The 19,191-nt window shown below is 33.9% G+C and overlaps 1 protein-coding gene across 4 annotated transcripts in view; it reads right to left on the bottom strand.

Moving 5' to 3' along the window:
- LOC138314856 (unconventional myosin-Id-like) overlaps positions 1-14,850 on the bottom strand; it is a 44,809-nt gene extending 29,959 nt beyond the window's left edge. For 2 of the 4 annotated variants that reach the window (XM_069255440.1, XM_069255442.1), the window contains exon 1: positions 14,634-14,850. In XM_069255440.1, coding sequence (XP_069111541.1) covers positions 14,634-14,734 — 101 coding nt within the window. In that variant the 5' untranslated portion in view covers positions 14,735-14,850. The remainder of the gene's footprint in view (positions 1-14,633) is intronic. The other 2 variants (XM_069255441.1, XM_069255443.1) reach the window with 1 other exon arrangement.
- Positions 14,851-19,191: the final 4,341 nt, after the last annotated feature.

The following is a 19,191-nucleotide window of genomic DNA, read 5'->3' as shown; positions in this document are numbered from 1 at the left end:
AAAAAAGTACAACATAAAATCATTTGAAAATTGCATAGTTTCACATGCATCTACAGATAGAGGAGAGATAATACAGGAGGGTGGTGATTGTGATGATTACGGTAAATGTACACAGAATTACATGTTCCCGCCTATGGTATATTTACACAGCAGTGAATGAACTAGTGACGAAAAACAAGTTTTTATATCATTTGCGATTTAGTAATATATGAACAAAACTTCAAATGTCATCTTGACGATAAATTCACTGTTCTTATAAAATGCTGATCATTTTGATTACATGAATTAGATTTAATCAAAGCTGTCAAAGCTACCATTGAAGCTTATGTGTGTGGAGAATGAAGAAATGTCAATATTTAACAAAACTCTGCTGAGAAAATCTGCTTTGAACTCTGTTAAATCAATAAATGGAAAGCACTCTTGAATATATCATTTCGTGTATAGATCGAATCAAGACAATATCCTTTTGGATCATTTCATAAACTAAACATGCTAGCACTTTGTGCTATATGGAATGAAGTGAAATGGTAGGTTTTGTAATGCAGGAACTGTATCTAGATAATGGAATATTTTTGCATGTTACAAATGCAACATGGAGAAAAGAAAAAAAGATATATAGTTATTGTTATTTGTATGGTAAACTTAATCATTTACACTATTGTGGACACTAAAGGATAAAACAAACTTGATCGTACTTTGTATAAGATCTATAACTGTCACTACAAAGCCACCAACGAGACAAATGTTGTTTTGGAGATTTGAAGAAATTATCAATATGAAGGGGAACAAGAGGCCCAGAGGGCCTGTATCGCTCACCTGGTTTGTAATGCCAAGTAATGTTCTGAATACAGGTTCATTGTTTTTTTTCTGAAGGAATTTTAATATTAATCTCTAAATCCCCTATTGGGCCCCACCCCTCCTGCCCCCGGGGGGTCAGGGCCAAAATTCATACAAGTTCTGTTCCCCTTCCCCAAGGATGTTTGTGGCCAAATTTGGTTACAATCCATGTAAAACTCTATGACTAGTAGCGATTTAAAGGATTTACCTCTATTTCCCCTATTGGGCCCCGCCCCTCCTGCCCCCGGGGGACCAGAGCCAAAATTTATACAAGTTCTGTTCCCCTTCCCCCAAGGATGTTTGTGGCCTAATTTGGTTTCATTCCGTTCAGAACTCTATGACTAGTAGCCATTTAAAGGATTTACCTCTATTTCCCCTATTGGGCCCCGCCCCTCATGCCCCCCGGGGACCAGAGCCAAAATTTATACAAGTTCTGTTCCCCTTCCAAAAAGGATGTTTGTGGCTAATTTTGGTTACAATCCATGCAGAACTCTAGGACAAGTAGCGATTTAAAGGATTTACCTCTATTTCCCCTATTGGGCCCCGCCCCTCCTGCCCCCGGGGGGGTCAGAGCCAAAATTTATACAAGTTCTGTTCCCCCTCCCCAAAGGATGTTTGTGGCCATATTTGGTTACAATCCATGCAGAACTCTAGGACAAGTAGCGATTTATAGGATTTACCTCTATTTCCCCTATTGGGCCCCGCCCCTCTTGCCCCCGGGGGGTCAGAGCCAAAATTTATACAAGTTCTGTTCCCCCTCCCCCAAGGATGTTTGTGGCCAAATTTGGTTACAATCCATGCAGAACTCTATGACTAGTAGCGATTTAAAGGAAATGTTGACGGACAGACGGACGACGGACGGACGGACGGACGGACGGACGGACGACGGACGCCGCGCCATGACATAAGCTCACTGGCCCTTCGGGCCAGGTGAGCTAAAAATTAATTCCAAGTTTGGAAAACATTCCATCGTTTAAAGCACAGCTGCGGAAGCACTAAAAGAATCTAAAATTCCAGAAAATATAATATTAAGGGGAGACAACCTATATACACATACATAAAAACAAGTACAGCTAGTACATAAATTACACTGTATACAGTTCTTTATTATTCTAAGGTCACACATATTTTAACTATATTTTAATTTAAGCCAAATTGTTTAATCTTAAAATGTTTTTACCTTGTACATGCAGATATGATAAAGCAAGATGCAAATATTTTTGGAATTTCTATAAGTATTATCCCACAAAGTTTTCAAAATAATTGCACATGAAGAATTGAAGATTGCCATAGTTAAGTTGGTTGACAGATTTCAACTAAGTCTTACAAAATGTATAATTATCATCTTTGTTAATGCACTCAAAAATACCCATTGTAATAACTAGTGCATTTCCTTAGGTGTGTAATCATTTATAATTGGTAATTGTGTTGTAATAGATGTTATATCACAAGCTATGTACTATATCAGAGACCAGAACATCTTTTCTGTCTATAATTGTGTAATCCTATCTATCAAACAGTTAAGTAGTGGACAGAACAGTGATGTGTCCTAGGTGTATTCTATAGGGCTATAAACACCACACACATCAGGTGGTTAGTATTGGAGTCCATCCATCAACTGACCAGGTCGTAAACCTGACAACAGAATTAGTACCTCAGACCAAATCAAGATAAACTTTCCTGGCAGGTATAGTGTACTAGATATTACAGGTAGATATATACTGATACACAATATAAGATCAGGTAACAGATTGCTCTACCGTACCGTAAATCCTATAGTACAATATGACCTTCCAAAAGTCATCATGGATGGGCAATCTACAATACCATAATTCACCTGTATAAACTAATTATGTGCGATAGCTATATATAGTTCTATAATACCGTAATTCACCAGTGTAAACCAATCATGTTGGGTAGGCCTACAATACCAAATTCCCCTGTCCAAACTGATCACATGTGAAAGTTCTGCAATACCGTAATTCCCCTGTCTAAACTGATCATGTGTGGTAGTTCTACAACACCCTAATTCCCCTGTCTAAAATGATCATGTGTGGTAAACTGGTAGTTCTACAATATCGTATTTCCCCTGTCTAAACCGATCATATGTGGTTACTAGTTCTACAATACCATATAATTCCCCTGTATATATATAAACTAATCACGTATGAGAGTTACCATAATTTCTCTGTATATATATGAACCAATCACGTATGGGAGGTAGCTATCGGTCTACAATACCACAATTCTCCTGTCATTTCTGTATGGTAGCTCCACAGTACCGTACCGTAATTCATTTATTAAAAATTATCTGATAGGAAAAAGTTTTCATAGAAAAAAAAGTTATAACATTAATCTAAATCAGGATAATTGCAAGTTGCTTTTTAAACTGCTCTAACCATGACCAATTGATCTAATATCAATGAAACAGGGAATTCTAAAATTAAGTAACTGAAATAACCTTCGAAAAAGGAAGTAATTTTTGCTGAAAATAAACAGCTGATAATGTAATGGATGGATGATATTCCATTTCAACTTTCTCCTTCAACAGGATGTACTTTTAGCATTATACACATGAAATTTGTAAAGGAAACTGACTTTTTCCATAACAAATGTACATTAGTTTTAGAATGCTAATGAGAGAAAAGAACACTTATTTTAATCCAAATAATGAGATCCGGAAATATAATTAAATCCTTTCATTAGAACAGCAGAAATTGGATATTGAGCTGTTTAGGATAAATAAGTGAAAGGCCTATATAGTTTGACAGTGTCACGTTTCACTCGTTGAAGGTATCACATTCAGATTCTTGTATATATCCAGGTCACTTGTTTCTCAGGAATTTACTTCACAATTCAGGACCTACTTATAACATAAACACACAGGTCTCCTAGATACCCTTCATTGAATACTATTTAATCCATACCAACTCAGGCAAGGAAGGTTATCACGTTAGTATACCATGTCACAAAAGGGGAAAAAACAGTGACTATATGTCATGTCAAGGTCTGGAAAATTTGATAGCACTTAATGAAAATCTTGTTTGTAGAACCCAAAACCTGTTTGCTAATGTACAAATATAGAAAACAGCAAACATTTATTTTTTCTGGCTGTATGCATCTACATGATTGTTATATAATTGTATAGAATGCATGTTATATTATAATTATATACCTTGCTTTATTTAGATACTGTAGGTCTAACTTTGAAATGTTGGCTATTTAAAGTTTAACTACAAAATACTCTAACATTTATAAATAATTTGGTTTGTAATTAAAATTGTACGCTTGTGTTCCTGGTAGTGGAGGACAGGACAGTCAGCTGTACATGTAATGTACCTGCGAGAAAGAAATCCTTGACTCAGACAACTCCTGGAAATAGACTTTTTATATATATAGTGATTTATTCTCCGGAAAAAGTTGAGCTTCCTCCAATACTTGACTGGGTTATCCCACAGTTGCTTGCTGGGAAACATCTGTCTTTTAGTACGGTAATGAAAAGACAGCTCACATGTTCTAGACATTGATGTGATAATCAATATATATACAGTACCCATTCTGAAAGATTTTGGCTGTCAACATAAATAAATATTTGTTGATCACAGTCAAAATCTATAATTAAATATAGAAATAACTTTTTCTACAATATTCTAAAATAAGCTTAAGTTTATCAAATTCTTGAAGACAGCTATATATAAGGTCTCTAAATCTGGCTTCACAAAGTATGTGTACATTATATATAAACAACAGATTTTGTTTTTCAGATTCAACAGTTTTCAAAGATAACACCCACACATGCCAGTATACATATATCATCCAAATGCTTCATAAAAAAAGAATTTCCTGTTGAATCAATTGTTGAACTATTTTGGTGTGTATCAAACAATGTGCAGCAGAACCTGAAGCACCAGCAGCAGTAGCCGGATACAGCTGATCCCTTTCCAATTGAGTGTATAATTGAACCTCTGATAACAGGGTCTATATACTCTCAAACTGGGGGTTTTCTACACTTGCTGTTTCTGAAGTAGGTGGTGGGTGATAAAGACTGATCACCACATGCATTACATCTAAAAATATATTATTCATTCTAATAAGTCTCAAACAGTACTATATATACCCCTTATTGGTCTTTCTTTTTTACTTGTGCAAATCAAGCTACATGTATACATACATACTAAACTCCTAGACTGTCTCAGTATATGTCTCAATAATATACATATTAAATGTGTATGCTAACAGTTTAAGAATATAAATAAAAAATATTTTCTTGAACTAGTAAGAGTCTGCAATAATTACCGTATCCGACCCAATTAGCGCCCATGTCCCTATAAACACCCCTCCCGCGTTTTGAGGCCTTGATTTTAATTGCCCAAGACCAAAACTACACAAAACTGTCTAGATTTGCAATAATTATGTCTTATTAGCACATTTTCAATTTTTAAACATCCTGGGCGATTATTGGGTCGAATACGGTAAGTGATTTAGTGGCTATATGTAGAGGTGCTTTCATTTTATAAATACAGGTTACTTTATATTTATAACTCCATCTAGGTTGCCACCTACAATTTTATTCTTATTTTTAGAGATCTAGATGTTAAATTCAGTTATTGTAAGAATGCTATTTAAACACTTTAATAGCTGTAACTGCTATTTCAACCATTTCAAACTAATATTGTAATAATAAAAGAGTTAAGATGGGGGTGGGAATGGTTAGGACTTTTTGTGCAAAATCAAAATATATACCAGGTACCTTAGTCGTGTATGTGCCAAAATTAACCTCACAGATTAACCCACCAGAAATTTTTAATTTATCAAACGTTTCAACATACCTGTGTGGAGGAAACAGGATATTGCAGAAATAATTCTGTGAACATTAATTTTGCTAAAATAAACCACATGTAAGGTGGTAATGTCGGAAATCTGCCAAGTATTGTGATCGAAGAGATACCTGATGAAGATATGCAAACACACTAAAGTCTGTCCCCAGATTGTATAGCATTATTTAACAGCCTGGATCAACATTGGATACTGTGTCTGCTATAAATTCCAGATAACCACATCTATAAACAAGCAGCTTCTCCATAGGTATTGTTAGCTTGAAAGCAATATATAAGTAACTACTAATGTTTTTAGTAATGCCAAAATCATTTAAATTTTTGACTAAAAATTCCACTGTTTATATTTCCAATATGATTATATTACATCACCTGTAATCAATGACTTCCATCAGATGCCAATGCCCATTTAACTTTTCTCCACATAATGTTAACGTTGGGGAGGGGGGGTACCAGTTCTGGTATACTACACATGTCTCATGATCTATGGAATACAGATTTAATAAGTTAAAAAGAAGATGGAATAATTTTTAGTTCTTGATTTTAAACGTCTTGATTCCATCTTGTTTAAAATTTGATCACCCATTTCAAATATCTGTATCCTAAAGAAAGAATGAAATAAGAAATATTAGGAATGCAATCTTTCAAAGAAAGATGACAATGCTTCCAGCATGTGTTGCTATGAAATATGATGTTAGATTTCTGAGTCAGATCCTTTGCCTTAGACAAAACACTAAAGAATCTTCCTCAAATCATAAGATACTAGCCTAGGATACTGTGTCAATTAAACTAGGGAGTTACTAATTACCAACTCATGATAAGGATTAAATTTAAAACTATCTTCGATGTTTGGTCTTTCAGTTGAAGGGTCAAGTGTAGATCATCTAACTGCAAAAAAATGAGGAAGTGTATAACTGTTAAAATTATTTTGAAGAAGGATAGAGTAATTTAAATCTAAAGGAGACTAATACTTCATATTTAATAATATTTCAGGGAAAAGTTTTTATGGGGAAAAAATCGAATAAACACACAGTATAATTTACAATTTTTTTTTCTTTTCTTTTACTTTTTCCATATCTGAAAAAAAAAAATATGAAAAATTCCTGGTATATAAATACAAACTATATAAATACAAACTAAAGTTTTTTCTATTGCTGGTCTTCATATGCATCAATCAAATGGAAATTCCATCTTGCTTCTGTGGTAACTTCATTCCTTATCTTGATCTTGTAAAGTGTTGTGAAGCATCAACTTCCTCAATATAAAGAAACTGTGAAGAAAACCCCTAATTTTACTTAATGGTTCTTTCCCTCCTCAGAAGAAACTCTGTCCCATTATAAAGTTAGGGGTTTGATGGTTGTACACAGGATACTGCCCCACCAGAGACAAACAGTGATGTCTGGTGTCTAGATAGGTCAGCTTCCTAGTGTTTGGAAGTTTAGCCTAACATTGAAGGAATTTGTCACTGTAGGACGTGGATCAGTTGTTCGTTTTATTCCGTAGGCCTTTCGACCTATAGGTGAAAATAACAACATGTATTTATCAATTGCAACGTACCAATCCATATAAATATAAGGAGAGTGATCAACAAATATTGGAATATTACATAGGTTCATAATAGTAATAATAATATTCAGATAGTAAAATAATATAGTATGAATTCAATGCGAGACAGTTGACAGATTTCAAACTCAAATCTAATAAATAAAAGATAATTAACAAGGACACTTATATATATATATATATATTACATTTGTTATATACTAAATATATAATAATAAGGCTTTCAATTCCTCCTTTTGCATGCTAAATATAGATATTTACTTAGATTGGATAATTCTCTTACATTATTAATACTTAGGAGCTGTATTAATTTGAAAACAGATGGTCTTTTATAATAGTATTTTTTTTATGTATTTCAACCTTAAATCATTATAAAAAGGACACATCAGAATAAAATGAAATTCACTTAATACATATTCTATTTCTACGTAAAATGTTATGGTGTCTACCAACCTCAATATTTAAGTTGTGACATGGTAATCTAAATTTGGTTATTACATGTTTGTATTTGACCTCAATAGATTTACGTAGATAAAATTGGACACAATGATCAAGATTAATGGCGATATAAAGGAATTTTGATCAAATAACTTCAGAAAATTAAAGTTAATTGTTTATAAAAGAAACAAATTACATCAGAGCTAGCAAGGTAATATGAAATATAATTACTATACATTCATGCATGCACGATGTCTTCACAAATATGGTTTTCACAGCTAGAATTACATTTAACTCTTAAACCTTTACTTCAAACACTAAAACAGAGACTATCATGTTCAACCAATTATGGAATCCTTTGTTGTGGTGGTTATCCAGAACTGGCAGACTTATATTATAGATTTTGATTGTGATCAAGTCCTTCAGACCATGTACTTTAATAATGATTTTATTGATCCTCTAGGAAATTTCACTTCATTCCATGATACACATGGTGTTTTTAGACACAGTTTTGACAACAGTTTTTTTTTTATGAATTTTAAACTTTTAATTTCCCTTGTATAACACTAGCTGTTTCCTTATGCATGTATAATATCAATCTTAAAGTGGTTTGTTATGTACCTGAACTACACACAGTATACATAGTAGACACACAGATTTTCTGTTATAGTTTTAAATCAATAATAATTAAAAATGATACAAAACATGTACAGGATGTACTAGTATGGAATTTACTATCTGTATAGGAAATGTCTTCACCAGCCCAGGATCATAGCGAGTAATATAAAAAAATATCAAAATTAATTAGAACTTATATATCATATATATTCCCACCAGTTAACTGTTGAATGATGACTGATACAATTTGATTAGAACTGTTAAAAATTAATAAGCCCTATAGAATCAGGAAGATGTCTTGGTATATATTGTATTCTGGGTATAAATAAGAGAAAATGTAATTCATGTAAATCATATATTTTTATTGATGTCCAATCAAATTACTTTTTTAAATGAGATCATGAATCTGGCAACTGTCCCCCAGAGGTAGAGAGCTTGTTGTGGTAATATGACAATATGTCGGAACATCTTAACCAATTTAATTGATGTTCTTATTAATTTTTACATGCATGTATTGCAATATTATAATTCCGGTAAGCATCAGGGCTGGGGAAATGTACTCGTCCGCTCGTCTAGACGAGTGGATTTGGCCATCGGACGAGTGAATGTTGACATCACGCTTGTCCGTCGGACGAGTGAAAAATTCTGACAATGACTATATGACCTACACCTTATTAATTATATCGTTTCTCGATAAATTTATATAGGGTCTGACATTCGTAACGGTTTCTTAAAAATACGACGAAGCAATGATAAGCTTTCGCTTTCTGCATCATTCTAGGAATTCCAGACTTTCGTTTTCAATGCGCATGCGCATGTACAGCATTGTAACATGAATAAATCCGAGGTCTATTGATATCGTAATCAAGAGTCTAGAGGTGTATCGAAAAACTAGATGTCACAGCGAAATTTGCTTCAGTTTTTAGCGACATTCGCCTCAAAAAAATCTTACCAGAAGCTAATGGAGTTAAAAATAATATGAATTTAAGGCAAAGCCTCAGAAGAGCGCAGCTACATGTAAAAGATTATAACATCATAACTTTATATTGTCTATATTTTTCTACGAGATTAACAATAAAATATTTCACTGACATGTAAATACTATCGATAGTTAGAAAGAATTCAAAACAATCCAAATGGAATAGTTCAATATACTTCAATCTTGTTTTTATCGGATGCAGAGAAAATTTGGCAACATGCCATGCTATCAAAAATACGCGCGAATCTGTGCCGTCATCTTTGGCGTCAGGTTTTGTGACGTCACTGCTGACGGTGCCGTGCGCTTGAGAACATACACAGTACATATTGGACAACTACATTTATTGCGTTGTTCTTGTACATGTGTAAATTAAAACTACTTACAGTAATTTTAAAGCGTATACTGATAACACATTTAGTCTAGTACAGAAATTTCAAATCTCGTCGTGCTGATAACGAGAATTAAAACATGGCAGCCTGCATGGAGGCGCGAGACTTTTCCCGCGGGACACAATTTCAAAGTCCAAGGGGTACTGGAATGTATTGGATTCTATATGCTCACACACGTGTTATGGTTAGTAGAGCTTCGCTCTACGCGGCCTTCGGCCGCGCAGAGAGCTGCGCTCTTATAACATATGTAGCCAGTTTTTTGGTTAGTAGAGCTTCGCTGGTTAGTAGAGCTTCGCTCTACGCGGCCTTCGGCCGCGCAGAGAGCTGCGCTCTTATAACATATGTAGCCAGTTTTTTGGCATTATTATTAAAACAGACATTTACAAACGTACATGACTTATTGTACGGTGGTACACAAAGAGGGAGAAAGACTTGTGGCCGTTCACGGATTAACGGAACCCCGCCATACTATGACGATGTGTTGAGAAACTAAGTCAGTCGCTATTTATAGAAACTTTTAAACCCGCACTGTTTTTGTGTAAGGTGTATTGAGTTAATAATATGAATTTAAGGCAAAGCCTCAGAAGAGCGCAGCTACATGTAAAAGATTATAATATCATAACTTTATATTGTCTATATTTTTCTACGAGATTAACAATAAAATATTTCACTGACATGCACATACTATCAATAGTTAGAAAGAATTAAAAATAATCCAAATGAAATAGTTCAATATACTTCAATCTTGTTTTTATCAGATGCAGAGAAAACTTGGCAACATGCCATGCTATCAAAAATACGCGCGAATCTGTGCCGTCATCTTTGGCGTCAGGTTTTGTGACGTCACTGCTGACGGTGCTGTGCGCTTGAAAACATACACAGTATATATTGGACCAGTACATTTATTGCGTTGTTCTTGTATATGTGTAAATTTAGACTACTTACAGTAATTTTAAAGCGTATACTGATAAAACATTTAGTCTAGTACATAAATTTCAAATCTCGTCGTGCTGATAACGAGAATTAAAAGATGGCTGCCTACATGGAGGCGCGAGACTTTTCCCGCGGGACACAATTTCAAAGTCCAAGGGGTACTGGAATGTATTGGAATCTATATGCACACACGTGTTATGGTTAGTAGAGCTTCGCTCTACGCAATATATACCTACTACATTGGAAAGTAAGTTAAAATATCGACCCTTTAAAAAGATATCTTTTTTAACACTTCCATACAAAATTGTTTGGGAATTAAATGTTTTGTCGGTCTTCTTGTAAAACTGTCTGTTAGTCATGTCATCCCGAATCGGCATCAATACAGTTCTAACAATCAAATGGATATATCTAAAACCGCTGTAGTCTTATATATACAGTCACATCTACTTATTTATCTGACAAATATTACGGACAAATAAAAATGTCATTCGGACGAGTAGATTGTGATGAAGCACTTGTCCAAAGACGAGTACATTTCAAAGTTTTTCCGCAGCCCTGAGCATATGAAATTTGATGTATTATAAGTATTTGACCTCCTGCAAAAGTGATAAAGTAAACCTTGAATCACCTACAGCTATCCATCAGATGTTAATATAAGTGGTGACTGTACCACCTACAACAGGTAAACAACAGTAGAGGTTATGACTGGAAATGGGTGGTCCCAGCAGGCTACAAGGTATATAAATATCACAGAGTAGGGGAGGGGGCAAAGGGGGGATTACAGGTAAATAACAAAACAGATTCTGGTTGAAGAAGTGCCCTTCAGGTAAATAACAAAATGTGTACTGGTATGTGTATGGTGTCAGGGTGGTGGGGGTGAGGGGAGATATGGAAGAGACAGATAGTAAATTGAACACATACACTTCCCCACCGCAAATACAACTGAATGTGAGGTGGCATAGTAAATAGTGTTACCTAGCCTGTGTGTCATCTACATTACTGGTAGTGGACATCCCTGCAGCAGATGAGATCTATATAAGTCAGCTGCAGTGATGGGTGTTTCAGGAACCTGATAATTATCTTATATATTGTAGATAAAATCCCAAACATTAGAACCACAATGCTGAACATGAGAACTTCATGCCAGCTATTGTTTTTAATAATTTTTTTCTACTGTTAATATAATACTATACATAATTATGCATACCTTGCAGGTAAATCACATCAGGTATCCTAACAGACATATCACACCATTACCAGGCCTGACACCATGTAATTACAGCTACATACTGCTCTTTTGTTGTCAATACTCATAAGACTAATCACTATACTGGTATAGACTGCAGATACAGATGTTTTGAACTGTATTTGACCCCATACTTCTGACAAGTCAAGCTCAATGGTTTATATAGTCTTATTTTATATTTATATTGCAAACACACATATACCATATAAATAATAGTATTACACCAGTGAACACATAGAAATGCTCTCATGGATGCAAATGATTTAAAACCTGTATGTGTTTGCAAACATGCAGGTATCTAAATTAAAGTGGAATACATAATCTGGTCACTAGACCAACCCTTTGTGTTGCGCAGGATTCGGGTATAGACTGGGTCGATCATGATCAGTAGCTAGAGCATACAACTAGAGTTACATGGCCCTGTGTTCAAATCCCAGTCTGGTCACTTTATATTAATGTATCAGATGGGTTTAATTTATGGTCTAGCATATGTCAATTTGTGGCATAATAATAATACGTTTTTTCCTCCTTTAATTAAACTTCTTCTTGATCTACCTCTGGCCATATATATACATGTTCTTCAAATGAAAGCATATCTGCATATTATCTGAATGATTAAATGACTATGTAAGTACATTTGGTTACAATATTGAATGAGTCAGTTATTATTATTGGCTATGGTTAAAAGGACATATTCTGAAAAATCATCGACTAGTTGTCACTGGCAGTTAGAATGATTCATATGTTGTAATAATCCAGTCACTTTGTACTCCCTCCCCACTGTCCTTCAAGTCATTCACATATTGTATTTGACCCAATAAGCACTCCTCAATCCTCTTTTTGAAGCCTTGATATCACTTACACTGTTACGGTACCTTAAATGAATTAAATGCGGACTGAAAACTTGAAAACTGTGTACAGATGTATTTTTTTTCGTTTGTTTTATGTTGAAAACTGATTCATGGCTTACTTTGTGCAATAATTTTATGAAAGCTTTTAAGCAATAAATATAAAGTTCAAATTTTAGTTTTATCATCAGCGCCCTTCCCTTATTTTTTAAATTTTTGAGCACACTGGGCACTAATTGGATAGAATATAGTATTATATGTATGTTGTACAGAACAATAACTATATATCGATGCATACAGTCATATGATTAAATCCCTATTGGGATTCCTCCTCTAGACTCTTTTATATTCGGACGTCTGACAGATGTCTCTCGTCGGAGAGACATCTATCAGACGTCCGAATATAAAAGAGTCTAGAGGAGGAATCTCAATAGGGATTATCATATGATATATATGTACCTGTCAGTGTCAGATATTGTAAATTTTACAAGTTGCTGTTACTACATTTACTAAATTATCATTCTTTTTATGCCTTGCTTAAAAATAAAACTAGAAATATGTCTGTTAGACATTCAGTGCTCGCTAAATACTTCCTAACCTTAATTTCCGCTATGAAATCATCCTCTGCAACAGGTGTACGTATACGTAGCACTTTATCCTTGGGATTATTGCAAGGAGATGGTTTACGCCCTTTGTGCATTGTAATAAATTCTGTCCTTTACTTCATCAGAACTTTAAATGTGAAATTACTTTGAAGTTCTTTGTTACATAAAAGTGTGTTTATTATAATTTTGATATTGATACGATAAACTTGTTTCGCTGTTCAAAATAGTTGTCCGCTAGAACACCGTCCAGTCTCTGTGCACGTGGTGACTTTCTGGTGTACATAAGATCTAGAGCTCAGACATTCAGACTGATATTTCATAATGTGTTTTTTATTCTGTTTCTCTAACGCAAAGCTGTGTAATTTTATAAATATTAATAAGAAGCAAGTGCGGTCTATTGCCACAGGGCTTATTAAGCGATAGTGCAACGTACACCTAGGACCTAGGATAATGTGAAATAAATTAAATATGTGGCCGGTACTATAAATTATCCGTTTCAACTTGAATTGCATTGTAATGTTCCGGAAGTTTCCAAAGTCGATCAGATGCTTAGAATATCGTGACCGATGCAAGAGTTTGTATGATACGCCGCTTGAAGTTTACACAGAATAAATGCGTTTAGCACTGAGTATAGTCATTAGATTATCGCTGACAAGTATATCTTAATATATGTTTTTGAACTAAATCATGGCGAAATCTATTAAACGCTATTAGACACTGACTTCCGGTATCGCGTGCGCAGTTGGAATCTGCGCATAGCGGATGTACACAGACTCTACACACGACAAGGAAAATAATAGTACGAGTACACTCGCACTAAAAATATTATATGGTGTGCTGCTAAATAATATTTAACCCCCCCCCCCCAAAAAAAAAAATGTGACCGTCAATTAGAATATTTATGGTATTAAATTATACAAGTACTTTCATTTTCTAGTTTCTTATCTTATTCGCTAAGTAAGTAAATATGAAATACAAATATGCTCTATATGCATAAATGTGTACGGTATGACACATATTTGAGAAGATACGTAGACAAAACAGTCCAACTAGGAAATGAAAACAGATCTATAAGTTATGTCCCTTGTCGGTAAATTATAAATACCGCGGATTCCGATATTCTCTGCCACATACTATAAAATGACTAATACTTAATTCCTTTGGTTGTTGAAGAAGTTATAAGAAAACTATAACCTGGTGAAACTAACTGTGCATGGTGCCAAACACAAGTGAGGAAACATAATGACATATCTTATCTACTTCAGCTACCCTCGAAAGCTACCCCGGCAAACTTCAAAAGGGTGCGGACATGGATTATGTCGTCTGTCTAGGACAAACTTACCTCATTTTTAAGTTGGACATGAACGCTGACAAGGAAACTTCTGGTAACAGGACGAAATCGCCTGTGCCATATTCAGGCCCTTCGTGTATGCTACCCGCCATTCTGTTGTGTTGTCTCACAATCACATATTAGTTAGACTATTCCCAGCGAAACTCACCGCACAGGTGCTCGTTTTCTTTGCGATCGGTAGATGGCGTAACCTCTCGTGTATACTGTGAGGCCTCCCACGGGTTTTTTTTCTCCTTATGGCGAAATGTCACATCCAATCATATTTTAGTCACACAGTGTTCCCCTAGAAGGAAGATGAAGCTGAAAGTATGAAAATCGAACATTAATGATGTATTTTAAACATGATAAAATGTAATTGTTTTATAAATCAGGAACGCATATTTATATTTCTGATTTTTAAATATCGCTATGATAATTGCTGTTTTTTTATTAGGTAAGTTGTCAGAATTTTAAGCAACATGTATACAGACCGGATATTATCCCTTTCTTTAAATAAGATTTAAATAAATATAGTTTACTTACAGTTATACCGGTTAACATAAAATATTGATATGTGCACAGAAATGACATTATTTTGCCTTCTTGCTTTTTTTCATCAGAATTCTTTTCTCAAGATATGCTATCTTTAATTTTTTCTTCTATAGAAAACCGATGACATCTTACGGCATTGTTATTTAAATCATAAATGACTATTCAAACGTAAAAAGCTACAAAAGTCAGAAACATGTATTTACCTTTATTTATACACGTATTGGCATATTTTACAAAATATATCGCCCAATCGATGGTACGTACGTACTTTTTAATAAGTAAGCAGGCAGGATAACCATATGGACACAAGAATAAATGTATATATGTTTCTGATATTTGGACTTCCTAGCGTTTATAGACCATTTTCAGACATTGTAGGAGTCTACATACACAATCGGTAAACATAACTGGACATATATATACAGGTGATTTTAAAATCGGTGAAAACAAGAACTTTTTAATCTGACAGACATCCGCATAAAGTTGCGTGTTTCTTTTATTCAGTCCCACCATGTCATATGCAGACTAAAGTCCAAACTTAAGTTTTCTCCTTCTTAGTCAGTTTTTTACTTTACAGTGTTTTTTTTTTTTTTTTTTTTTTTTTTCGAGAAATCAGGGCCTGTTTATATAACTGCTATCTCAGATTCATTTAGATTTTGAGGTGGGCCAGTGTGCTTGACCGCATCAGTATACTATATATACGTACAGGTTACAAATAAACTTTACTTCAATTTCTGTTCGGCGTTATTATTATTTTTTTTTTTTTTTTTTTTTGCTTTAAGTTCCAATAGCATGATGGCTGATTTCGGTCATATCGTACTGTCACAATGTCGACCCCGTCAAGTGAAGAGCGACAGTGCGCCCAATGCGAAGATCGACAATGCGCCAAGCGAAGAGTAAAAGTGCGACAATGCGCCAAACGACCGTGCACCAAGCGAAGAGCGATAGTGCACCATGCGAAAAAGAAAAAAAATTGAACACATCATGCGACAAGATGTAGTCGCCATGCAATGCGACAGAATTTTCGGGAAAAAAACAAAAGCTATCATTTTTAGAAAGTAAGTAAAAAAGACACACATTTTGTATTACATGGGTGGTGATGCATCCTGTTATCTCCAAAGACGTAAAATCTAGGAAAACGAAACTTTTCTCTAGATTTGATCAATTGCAATACATTTTTCGGAGAACAATGCGTCAGGCATGTTTAAGTAGCATGTACCAACTACCAAAGTGAATACCTTAAGATGAGAGGTTTCGTTTTTTTTCTTTTTCTTTTTTTTATTTTCTTGTGTGTGCGTCTTTTTCAATTGTGCCTTGCTGGTTGGTAGGTTTCGGAAAATCAGAAGTACCCAAAATCGTGAAAACTATATGACGTTATCACCAAGATACACAGAAGAATATACCATATGTATACCAAAACACAATGACAATGATTTTATTCTCGTAAACACACAAACAGTTGTGTAGAGTATATCAACAGAACAATATTATACATGTAAACAACATACTATAAATATGTCTATCATACATAATATATACATTGTGTGGAAATGTAGCTGCAATATTTTAGCTCAAAAGATTTTTAGACAGAAAATGGTGTCGTCTTTAGAGCTACAATTGGTGCCTATTACTGCTAATGGAGCAAAGTAACGATTATGCAAACCATTATAAAACGTTTATTTGCATTTCATCTTACTTGTTCGATATCACTTACTTACTAGGCAATAAAACTGAACCACATAGATTATCAAATTCCAACCGAGGCATTGTTTTTTTACGTAATACATATGGAGGTCTTTCTGAAGGGAATTTTTTACGGCAAGTTCAGAAATTGTGAATATAACGTTTTGTGAGCGGTTGGTAGATATGAAGAATGGTAGTTATGTTTGTTTTGGACAAAAATGATATATAAATGCATGTATACGCATAAAATAATTTGAAACCTACAAAAAAGTATAGAAAACTGTGCCCGAAGGATTTTCGGAGGCAGCGCTCCACTACGACACATAGATTCGCAAGTTCTATTAAAAATGATGCGACTCTGCTATGAGAAGAGGAATGACTCGTTGTTTTTTAATAAACTTTTCTTTTTTAAATAAACTTTTCTGTTCATGACACAAAAACATTGAGTACAAAACACTCACATAGGCGTATATAATTATTGTGAATACATGAACAAAACGCTAAGAGATGAGATTTAGACGCCATATAAAACATCTGCTTCATTGTAAGTTTGAAATAATTTTCTGTATGTTCCGCATCACGCCATAACGGGTTTTTTGTGCGCACTAAACAATAAATAACATATCGTATTGTACAAAATCACCAGGTTATTATAGTACCCCAATTGAAATAGGCCTTTGGATTTGTTACTAAAATAGATAAAAAATATTAACTTTCCCAAATATTTTCAGAAATCGTATAGATGTATAATATATATGTGTAACGATATCATGAAATGTTTTTGAAATAGGCGTGGTAGTCCGCTAAACCTGCTTATATTATTAGGCTAGCTTGTCTTAGGCTGTATGTCATATCACATATTTTTCACTCTTATTTTTATGTCAGATATGGTTCTACAAGTGATATATTTTAAAATTATTCATAAGAAATACAATTTATACAAGTTCTTACAAGAATAATTATCAAATGGTGTTTCCAGTGAAGAGTTCATGGAAAGCGAAAGTAAAGTATAGTGTACATTTATATGAAGAAAGAGCATGGAAAGAAAGGATGTGTAATGATTGTGATTTTAATAGATTTATTTTGGTCCATGAAAATTTGTTTCCTCATACATTTTGGAGATTATTGATAAAACATCCGCAAATTAGAACATCAGTCTACAATAGAATGTCATTAATTGTGAAGTAAGAAGTCCAGAGACGGATAAATTAGATTTATGTCATAGGTGTGGGAAAATGTATTATGATATATATATAAGCATATTGTTTTACAGTGTGGATTTACGGAAGAGGTTATGGTTTTAGCTTTTAAGTATAGATGGAATCGGTTTTAACATGTACTTAATTCCCATTCAGACTTTCAATTATTTCATATATTTATAGGTGGTAAAATTATGTACGATTTGAACAGTAAAGATATAATAGAATTTCGCCACGTTTCTGTCAGATATGTCTCAAAAATGTTAAATGATTTTTTCAAATAGTTATCACGTCTATTCTTACTACTTGTATATGTAGTAAATTGATTGGGTTCATTGTGTATATATACATACTGAAGTGTTAATGTTTTCCCCTGATTTTTTTTTATAATTATTATTATTTTTATTTATTTACTATTATTATCATCATTATATTATTGTCTATTAATTTATTTTGCACCACTATAATGCAATACAGATAGTACTAAAATAGTTGTATGTACATTTACTCAACTAGTTGGCATATCACATACATTATTCTTTGTACAGATTAAGCCATGTTGAATATTGTATTACATGTATGTTATTCTATTTATGTAATTTTCAAATTGGAGGAAATAAAGAGAATAATAGTCTATATATCAGGCAAAAAAATAATTAAAAGGCCTAATAATATAGGCAGGTTTAGAGGACTAGAGGCGTGATTGCAATGAAAGAAGTAATTCCACGTAAAATAATATATGGAAACAAAATTAAGGATGCATATCAGATAATACAATGTCCTTTTTGGTAAATATGAAAATCATGAAGTAATATATATATATGCCGTTCACGTAATAGTGATGTATTGGTAGATTTTAACATAAATTTATAGGTACATGTATATATAGCAGCTCTTATTATAATTTATTTAAAAAATATAGTTGTTAAGTTCTGTATATTGTATCAAAACTGGAAAGGACGTCCTTGTTGAAATTTATAATTTCTGATCGAGGTACTGTGGTGTTTTTTTTTTTTTTGTCTTTTTTCATTGTCCACAAAGCTTAATTGATTTTCCCTTATTAGTAAGATCAAGGACGTATATGAGAAGGATAAGTCACACTGGGTTTTGGGGAAGTCCAAGGCAGGCGCTTTTGT

Source organism: Argopecten irradians, chromosome 2 (assembly GCF_041381155.1).
Source record: "Argopecten irradians isolate NY chromosome 2, Ai_NY, whole genome shotgun sequence".
Lineage (NCBI taxonomy): Eukaryota > Metazoa > Mollusca > Bivalvia > Pectinida > Pectinidae > Argopecten > Argopecten irradians.
Note: the sequence above shows the minus strand (reverse complement) of the source record. Positions and strands in the feature narration are given on the sequence as shown.